Genomic DNA, 9,701 nt, shown 5'->3' with positions numbered 1-9,701 from the left:
TGAGTTCGTCTTTGTCTTCCCGGTGTTTCAGCAGGGGGACGTCGGGACTAGAGTAGGTGCTTCTTGCTCCTTGGGATTGTTCGGCTCCTTCTCTACGCAGCGGCTACCAGGGCCCTTCCAGCTTGAGGTTCCCGGGTTTCTGGTCTCCGTTCCACCTCCCCGTTCTGCGCAGTGGCCTCGTCGGGGGCGGGACCGGGGGGGGGGGGGATCCCCACGCGGGTGCACAAGTGCGTGCCTGTGGCGCAACCAGGTGACCCGGCCGGCCCCGGAGCGGCTCCAGAGTGCGCTGGGCGGGAGGTGCGGGCGGCCCCGGGCAGCGGGCGGCGGGGCTCCAAGCTGCCGCTCCACCTGGAGACGGGCGCGGGGCCGGGGGCGCCGGCCTTCCCTGCCCCGCCGGCGGCGCCCGGCTCCGTACCTGCCGCAGGACCGGCCCGCGGCCCCCGCCCGCGAGGAGCCCCCGCCAAGGCCGGCTGCCGCGGGATTCCAGGGTGAGTGTGTGCGCGCCTGCAGCGCCGGACAGCTCCCGGGCCCGGCCCGGCCCAGCCCTCCCAGCCAGGGTCCGGCCCTGGGCCCGGGCCGGGGCTGCGCGCCGGGCCAGGAGGGGCGGCGCTGCGGCCTGGCCGGGCGAGGCCCCGCCATTCCCAGGGGGGCTGGCGCCAAAGGCGGAGAGTCCGGGCCCGCCTGGCTGGGAGGAGAGAAGGCGCTGGATCCGGGAGGCTCGGGAGACAGAGCTTGTTTGGGCCTATCTGGGGCCAGAGACGGCCAGGGGTCGGCCCCTTCTCTCCTGGGGGGCTGGACCCGGCTTCCCTCGGGCTCCGGGGCATCTCCAGCCGCTGCCTCTGCGGCTTGCCCGGGGTCCGCTCCCCAAGGGCAGAAGCCCGGCTAGGACATTCTGCTGAGTCCTCCCTTGGGGAGGAGAATGAAGTGCAGCCCCAGGAAGAGCGCAATTCCCCCAGTGTCGCAAGCGGTGGCCAGGGTTCAAACCAAATGCCAGAGATGAAAGTCTGTGCCCAGGCTTCCCCATTCATGATGTTTTAGTTGAGTTGTGCTGTGGGACACACACACACACACACACACACACACACACACACACACACACACCCCATGCGACTGACTCTGTAACGGAGACTGATTCTTACTGTCACACACAATCTGGGGTTAACTCTGACCTTGGTCATGGTACTGCTCCCAGGAGCCTCAGAAGCCTTCTCTTTAAAATGAAAAGGTTGAAGCTAGAAGATCTCTGTCTCCTCCCAGCTCTGTGCTTTTTAATGATCTGACTTTGCAGTATAAGATTTGAATCTTTTCTATAACTTCCTGCTGCCATAGTTAGTAACTGCCATCTCTGTGGAATGAGACCAAGCAGGACTGCGGTGCATTATCCTTGGAGGGGTCTCTGGAGCCCCTTGAAAGAATAAACTCCATAATCAGATCCTGAGCATTTTTTCCCCCTTTTTGACAGAAGAAGAGTAAGAAATGATCTAGAAAAGAGATAAGCACAGGAAAAGACAAGTTACATTGGAAAATAAAGTCAAAACTTATTATATCAGGTCCAGGAACATAGAAAGACCTAAGTAAGGGGTAGAGACTATTAATATTTAAGGATCTCTTTGGACAACCATTATAATTTTTGTTGTCATCTTTGTTGTTCTTTTCAGGCTCTCCCAGGTTGGGTGGCTAGGGACTCTGATGTCTTTTCCAGTGCCATGACCACCCAGCACTTCTAATCTTGAAAAGCCTACATAGGAAGCACACCATAAAGTCATGACACTCCCTGGGTCTCATAGGCCTTATCTGAGAAGTAAGGATTTAGAGCTGAAAGGAGTTTTTGAAATCATCCAACATAAAGCTTTCAGATAAGGAAACTGAGATCCAGACATGTTTTGTCAGTGATAAACAGGTATAGATAAAAAAGGTAGTAAGTAGCTGAGCTGGGATTCCAACCCAGAGGAGTTAGTTTCTCTGATCTTATTTTAGTGCATAAATGAGGCAGTTGGTTTAGATGATTTCTGTGTTTCCTTCCCTCCTTCTGTGTTTTAGACAGAAGTTGATTATTGTTGGTTCCTTTCTTCTTCTTTTACATTCTATCTCTGTCACCTAGGTTTTTAACATTCCTACTTGGATAAGTTGAGAGGAGTGAAGAGGAAGGCTTACCCAACTTGATTTTTCATTTGGTTGATCCTTTCCAGTAGAGAAGCTCCCACATATGTTATAATGATATTCATTCACTTTGTTGTTGTTCAGTCATGTCCTATTCTTTGTGACCCTATTTAAGTTTTTCTTGGCATAGACACTGGAGTGGTTTGCTCTTTTCTTCTCTGGCTCATTTTATAGCTGAAGAGACTGAGGCAAACAGGGTTAAGTGACTTGCCTAAGGTCACACACCTAGAAAGTATCTGAGACCAGATTTAAACTGATCCAACTGATCCCAGATCCAATGGTATGTCTACTGCTACTTAACTGCTCACTCATTTAGCAGAGTTTAATTAAACATAATTCTGTGCACAGGTGAGGATGGGAAGATGCAAAGTCTTCCTGAAGTCTCTAGTCCAATAGCAAGATAAAATACAAGTTCATGAATAACTCTATTGTACAACATTGTATGATGATGATAACTCATTTCTATAGTGTGCCAAAGCTGATGAACTAGCTTCTAACAATCCTGTTAGATAGAGAGCTGTAAGCATAATTATCCCTATTTGACATAGGAAGAAACCCAGGGAGGAAAAGTCACTTATTCAGGGCCACACAGTTATTAAACATGGAAGTTGCATTCAAAACCAGGCCTCTCCTCTTTCCATTATACCATACTCAAAGTGAATTAGAGAGGTACAGAATGGAACTGAGAGATCCAAGTGCAAATGTCATGACCAATATATTTCCTTGAAACAAGGGATAAAGGTTCTGGGTTTCAGTTCCAGCATTGTTACTACCCTAGTGACCTAGAATAAAATAAATCAAGAAGCAGCATGGTACAATGGTAGTTAGAGTGGAAGGAACTGGCTTTAGATCCTAGCTTCACCATTTACTGTGTGACTATGAACAAAATGTTTAACCTTTCAAGGACTTCCTAAGTAAGTTGGAACTAGATGATTCTTAAGGATCATTTGATCAGAATAAACAAGAACAATGGCATGTTATGGTGTCAAAGGACACTGGCTAAAAAGGCTAGCCAAATTGATATATGTAATTTAGGGACAGTTATATGGTTCAGTGGAGAGGTATAGAATTGGGAAAACCTACATTCAAATCTGGCCTTAGGTACTTAGATTAGCTGTGTGACCTGAGCAAGTCACTTAATCTGTTTTTATCTGTTTCCTCCATTTAAAAATGAACTTCATAACAGTACCTACCTTTCAGGGTTGTAGTGAGGATAAAATGAGATAATATTTATGAAGTATGTGGCATAATATTTTATACAGAGTAAGTGCCATATAAATATTTATGGCTGCCTCTACCACTACTACTTCTACCACCACCACTACTACCACTACATCTTCTACAACTACTACTACCACCACCACTACCACCATTACCACTACTACTGCTACTAGTGATTTCCCTTGAATAATTCATTATAAGAAGTAGTGTGATGTAGTACACTAAATAAAGAGATATGTTTTAGAGTCCCAGTGACTATATAGCAGACATTTCCTTTCTCTAGGCATTGGTTTTATTAATTGGCTAGCACTTACTAAATGTCCACTATAGATCTTTGGGTAAGAGATGCAGATGGAAAGAATGAAACAGTCTTTGGTCCCAAAGCAAACCTTACACTTTATCAGGGAAGGCACTTAGTGATATGTACATATAAATATATGTCTATTTACATATATCTATATAAACATATGCAAAATAAATTACAAATTATATATATTAGGTCATTTGGGGGACATTAGAAATTGAGATCAAGAAAAATTTCATGTAGAAGCTTGGACTCAATTTTGGAGGAATTAAAGGATTCTGTGAGGTCTAGATAGGGAGGGAAAACCTGAGGGATGTTCAGTGCAAAGTCATAGAGGTGGAGTTGGAATGCCTTATGTGAGGGACAGAGGGAAAGCCAGTTTGGTTTACCATAGAGTGTAGGGAATAGGGTAATGTATAACAGAGATAGAAGAGTAGTTAGGAACCAAACTGTAGAGGGCTTTAAATATAATACCCAGAAGAATTTACATTTTATTCTGCAGATAATAGGGAACCACTGGGTTTGTGGAATAGGGAATATTGGAATATTGGAAATATGGAATAGATTAGACAGTGCTTTAGAAAGGTCACTTTGGCAACTGTATGAAGGATGGATTGCAGGAAGGTGAGGCAGAGAGATCAGACAGGAACCTCTGTCCTCATCTAGGTGAGAAGAGATGAGATTCTGATCCAAGGGGGTGACTGTAAAAGTAAGAAGGGGACAGGTGCTGGAGGTGTAAGATTTGACCACTGATTGGCACTGTGAGATGAAGGAAAGTGAGTTCAGGATAACATGGAAATTTTGTACCTGGGATCATAGAAGTTTGGAGTGAAGTTTGGAGAAGGGGTTGAGTTTGGGAGAAAGATAATAAAGTTTTGTAGATGTAGAATCAATAAATCAAACTGAATATTTGTTAAGTACCTACTATGGGTCAGACAGTATGCTAAGTGATTCAAAAAGTGAAAGACAATTACTGCCCTCAAAGAGCTTATACTCTAACAGGGGATGGAGAGAGGAGACAATATACACACATATATATATACCTTCATACATACACACACACATATACATACATAAAGCAAACTATCCACAGTTTAAGGAGGAAATATTTAAAAGAATTAAGAGGGGTTAGGGACGCTTCCTCTAGAAGGTGGGGTCAGGGGTGGCTAGGTGGCGCAATGGATAAAGCACAGGCCTTGGAATGAGGAGTACCTGGGTTCAAATCCGATCTCAGACACTTAATAAATTACCTAGCTGTGTGGCCTTGGGCAAGCCACTTAACCCCATTTGCCTTGCAAAAACAAAAAAAAAAACCCTAGAAGGTGGGGTTTTAGTTGGGATTTGAAGTAAGCCAGAGAGGTAAGTAGTCAAAATGAAGCAGAGAGAAGAGGTTCCAGCCATGGAGGACAGCCAGAGAAAATGTCTAGAGCCCTAAGACAAAATGTCTTTTTCATGGAACAGATAGGAGGCCAGTGTTACTGGATGAGAGTACATGTTGGGGAATGAGTGGTAGGAAGGGATTATTTTGTGAAGATCTGTAATACTAAACAGTATTTTGTATTTTTTCTTGGATATAATAGGGAGTCACCAGAGTTTATTGAGTATGTGTGTGTGTGGGGAGGGTGACATGATAGGAGCTGTGTTTTCTGAAAACCACTTTTGAGGCTGAATAGAGAATATTTGAGTGGAGAGACTTGAAGCATGCAGATTCACTTGCATGCTCTTGCAAAAATTCAGATGTGAGGTGAGAATTTTGGCAGAATAGAGCTTAGAACAGAAACTGGGGGGGGTGATATTTAGAAATGGGAGTCATGTTTGAAGAGATCATAATTAAATTCTTGGGAGCTGATCAGGTCACCAGCTGAAAGAGTAAAGAGAAGAGAAAGAAAAGGTCCACAACAAAGCCTTGGGGTCAGAGGTTTGCTGGAGCCAACTCATAGAAGTTCATTTGCTTACTGTAAGCAAAATCAACTACTACAAATCAGGACTTGATTTATTGTTTTGTTGTTGCTAGTCTAGACCTGAGAGTCATGAAGAAAATGTTAATCATATAGATTAAACTTAAAAGTGTATCACCCATGAATTTTCCTCCTGAAGAGTCAGTTGTTAAACATTTTATTAGCACAGAAGACACCATATGAATGAATTAGCAAAGGAGAATGAGGAGCAATCAGACAAAGTGGGAGGTTAGCCAGAGAGCAGGGTCATGAAAACCCAGAGTAGAGACAGTATGCAGGAGGAAAGGAGGGGAGCAGGATTAGGGGCCCACAAGGGAGTTATTCAACCATCTTTCCCTGTATTAAGCGGCTAGGTGGTATGTTGGATAGAGCAATGAGTCTGGAGTCAGGAAAACCTGAGTTCAAATTTAAGCCTCAGACACTAACTGTGTGACCCTGGACAAATCCCTTAACCTCTATCTGCTTCAGTTCTCTCAACTCTAAAATGAGGATGGTAATAATATCTACCTCCCAGGGTTGTTGTGAGGCTCAAAGGAGATAATATTTGTAAAGTACTTAGCATATATTAGGTGTCAAATAAAAGTTTGTTCCCTTCTCCCTTTTTCTCTCCTTTTTACCAAGAGTTAGTGGTAGATGGTACCACATAATTAATGTCTAGTCTATCATCCACATCACACTGAATTCAGTGTTAGGGACCCAGGGTTTCTTTACCTCTGTGGGTGCAACCTTCAGGATGGCAGATTTATGAGATGAAAATTTTTGGAAATGTGTGTGTTTTATTCAACATTTTTGAAACATCTATGATGTACTTGCTTAAAATGAGAAAAGCGGAGAGCACCCGCCTTCAGAGAGCTTCCATGGGACTGGAGGAATAAAACGCAAACACATCTGGAGAGATGGAAAGCAAAAAACAAGAATAATTTCAAGAGGGAGAAAGTGCTAATAATGGAGGGGTCAGAAAGGTCTCCTTTAGGAGGTGGCCCCTGAGCTGTGCTCTTAATGAGCTAAGGGTATCTTGAAGTAGAATTGAGGAAGGAGGGTGTTCTCTTTATGCATGAGGGAAACATCTATAAATATTATCTCCTTTGAGCCTCACAACAACCCTGGGAGGTAGATATTACCATCCTTATTTTAGAGTTGAGAGAACTGAAGCAGATAGAGGTTAAGGGATTTGTCCAAGGTCACACAGTTAGTGTCTGAAACACAGAGGAAAGTATGTTAAATGTATTTGGAGAACCAGCAGGGTATTTTTTTGGCTAGATCAGAGAGTTGGTGAAAGGTAATGAGATGACCAAATTTAGATTAGGAATAATACCAGAAAAGTGGAATTCACTTTATGGAGATCTTTAAATGCCAGATTCAGTGCTTTGCATTTTGCTTTAAAGTCAATAATGAGGGTGGCTCGGTGGGGCAGTGGATAAAGCACCAGCCCTGGAGTCAGGATTACCTGGGTTCAAATCTGGTCTCAGACACTTAATAATTACCTAGCTGTGTGGCCTTGGGCAAGCCACTTAACCCCATTTGCCTTGCAAAAAAACAAAACCCCTAAAGTCAGTAATGAATCACTGAAGTTTTTTGGGTAGGGCATCATCTTGGTGGTTATTTAGAAACACTTTAATTACTTGTTTTCTTAACCATTATCTCTAAAAGTAAAAAGAGGCTTGTTTCCTTGACTTTGCTCTGTGGTGTAGCTTCTGCTAAACAAATGGCTAAACTATGCAAGTCACTTGGTCTTGCTTTGTTTGGAATTTATTCTTAAAACACCCTGAGAGGGAAAGGTGGTGAATGAACTGAAGTATTTGGGGAAAAAAACAAATACAAAAAGACTGGCCCCTAGATCTTCTTCCCAGTGCCTGGACACACTGGAGGAAAGGGGTGAGATTTCAGGTAAAAGTTTGAGGTGCAGATTGTTCCTAAGAGAGAGACAAGTTCAAAGGAAAATAAAGTACTTCAATTGGTGGAAGTGTGAAGTAATCCAGAAATTCTGGAGAATGACTGACTTGGAGTATGCCCAAAGGACTATGTATATGTATAAACCACTACTAAGTCTGAACCCCAAAGAGATCAAAGAAAAGGGACCAACAGGTACAAAATATTTATATCAGTTCTTTTTGTGGTAGCAAAGAACTGGAAATCTAAGAGATGGGCAATTAATTGGGGAATGGCTAAACAAGTAGTAGTTTATGATTGTGATGGAGTACAATTGTGCTATAAGAAATGACCTGTGGGATGTTTTTAGAAAAATCTGGATAGACGTATATTAACTGATTCAAAGTGAAGTGAAGCAGAACCAGAAGAATATTATATATAGTAACAGCAATTTTGTTATAATGAGCAACTATGAAAGACTTAGATACTCTTATCAAAACAATTATCTGAGATAATTCCAAAGGATTCATGAAGAATAATGCAATTTGTAATTAGAGAGAACTGATGAACTCTGTATGCAGATTGAAGTATACCTTTTTCACTTATTTTATTTTTCTTGCTTTTTTTTGAGTGTATTCAATATGGATGTGTATTTTGCATGACTTCACAAGTATAATTGATATCATGTTGCTTGCCTTCTCTATGGGTGGGAGAGGGACTGAATAAAGAAGATTATTAGCAACTCAAAATTTTAAAAAATAAATGTTAAAATATATCACACCTATATATTTAGAAGACTGTTCTTGCTATCTAAAGGGAAACAATCATTTAGTCTTGAAGAGTCAACAATAACCCTGCAATGTCCTTGCAGTTTTGAGTTCTCTGTCCTCTAAATTTCCTTTAATTCCAAATTAAAAATCATATTTCTCTAAGAGTTATAAGAATGATTAAACTCAGTGGAAACAATGAAAAAATCCCATGTTACTGTGAATGATTTGTTCTAAGATCATAGGTCCAATTTTGGAGGAATGATCACTGTTCGTGGTCTTTCTACATATTGAACCTTTTATTTTGTTTTGGCCTTTTGTCTCCAGAATTGACCAAAGGTATCCTGAATTGAGTTGGCTGGTCTCTAGAGAGACAAAGAAGATGAGGTAACTTCTCATGAAGTTGGTATAAAGTTTGAAGAAGATTGTCCTGAGTTTTCTCTTCACTATGGCATATGACCTTCCCAGAGACCCTGGTGGGGAACCTGGACCTTCTCGCACTTCCTTCTCTGAATGGAGCACTCTCATACAGGAGGATACTTCCTGCTTGGAGAGAAGAGGTAAGACTTCATCTTTTCCTGATAGTACTCTGATGTCATCCAGGAGCCATCATTATTTCTAGGCCATTCATAAGTCCCCAGGAACATACAGTAATAAAGTTTCTTAGAGTTTAGTTTCTCCTTGATATGTGTTACTGAGGCTAGACAGCACTCCATCAGTTGGGTGAGCTGAGGCAGCACAGAGGTCCAAGATGAATTATGAATTATAGGCATAGCTTCCAAGTAAGTCTTTTTTCCCCCTATTTTTACAAGGCAATGGTCACACAGCTAGGTAATTATTAAGTGCCTGAGCTCACATTTGAACTCAGGTTCTCCTGACTCCAGGGCCAGTGTTCTATCCACTGCACTATCTAGCTCCCCCTCCAAATAAATCTTAAGGTAAATTGCTTCAGGGTAGGAGGAGAACAGTCCTCCTAGGAAGTAGCTTGTGATAATTTTGTAAGTTCTGGTTTTGCAAGTAGGTCTTAATGAGGTCATTCTCATTCCTGGAAGCAGGCTAATATGGGTTAGCCCAAGACTCTACAAGGTGGAGCTCAAAAAGTATTCCTAAGTAAAAGTCTTCTTGAACCTGCTTCAATGGGTAGCCAGTTGAGGGCAGACTGATGCTTGGCCAAAAAAGGTGGCTACAATGAGAGCCCTGAGATGAACTGTTTTTTAAAAGATTGTTTTTTCAAACCCTGCTGTGGGTCTTAGGGAAACAGAAAGCAGCAAGTGGAAAGAACATTGGTTTGTCCTCCAAATAGGCAGCTGGAGGGCTATATATGGATGGATTGTATCCAGGTTACTGAATGATCTGTTTTGCTTCTCACCCCCCCCCCCCCCAAATTTCATTCCAGGGATGCTGGTGGCTTTGCTTGGGATC

At 42.7% G+C, this 9,701-nt stretch overlaps 1 protein-coding gene across 4 annotated transcripts in view; it reads left to right on the top strand.

Annotated features, from left to right (window-relative positions):
- The first annotated feature begins 383 nt into the window (after positions 1 to 383).
- TMEM268 (transmembrane protein 268) overlaps positions 384 to 9,701 on the top strand; it is a 29,613-nt gene continuing 20,295 nt past the window's right edge. For all 4 annotated transcript variants that reach the window (XM_074211750.1, XM_074211749.1, XM_074211747.1 and 1 more), the window contains exons 1-2: positions 384 to 488; positions 8,607 to 8,839. In XM_074211750.1, the coding sequence (XP_074067851.1) occupies positions 8,728 to 8,839 (112 nt within the window). In that variant the 5' untranslated portion in view covers positions 384 to 488; positions 8,607 to 8,727. The remainder of the gene's footprint in view (positions 489 to 8,606; positions 8,840 to 9,701) is intronic.

Source organism: Macrotis lagotis, chromosome 1 (assembly GCF_037893015.1).
Source record: "Macrotis lagotis isolate mMagLag1 chromosome 1, bilby.v1.9.chrom.fasta, whole genome shotgun sequence".
Classification (NCBI taxonomy): Eukaryota; Metazoa; Chordata; class Mammalia; order Peramelemorphia; family Peramelidae; genus Macrotis; species Macrotis lagotis.
This window is presented reverse-complemented; position numbering and strand designations above follow the sequence as displayed.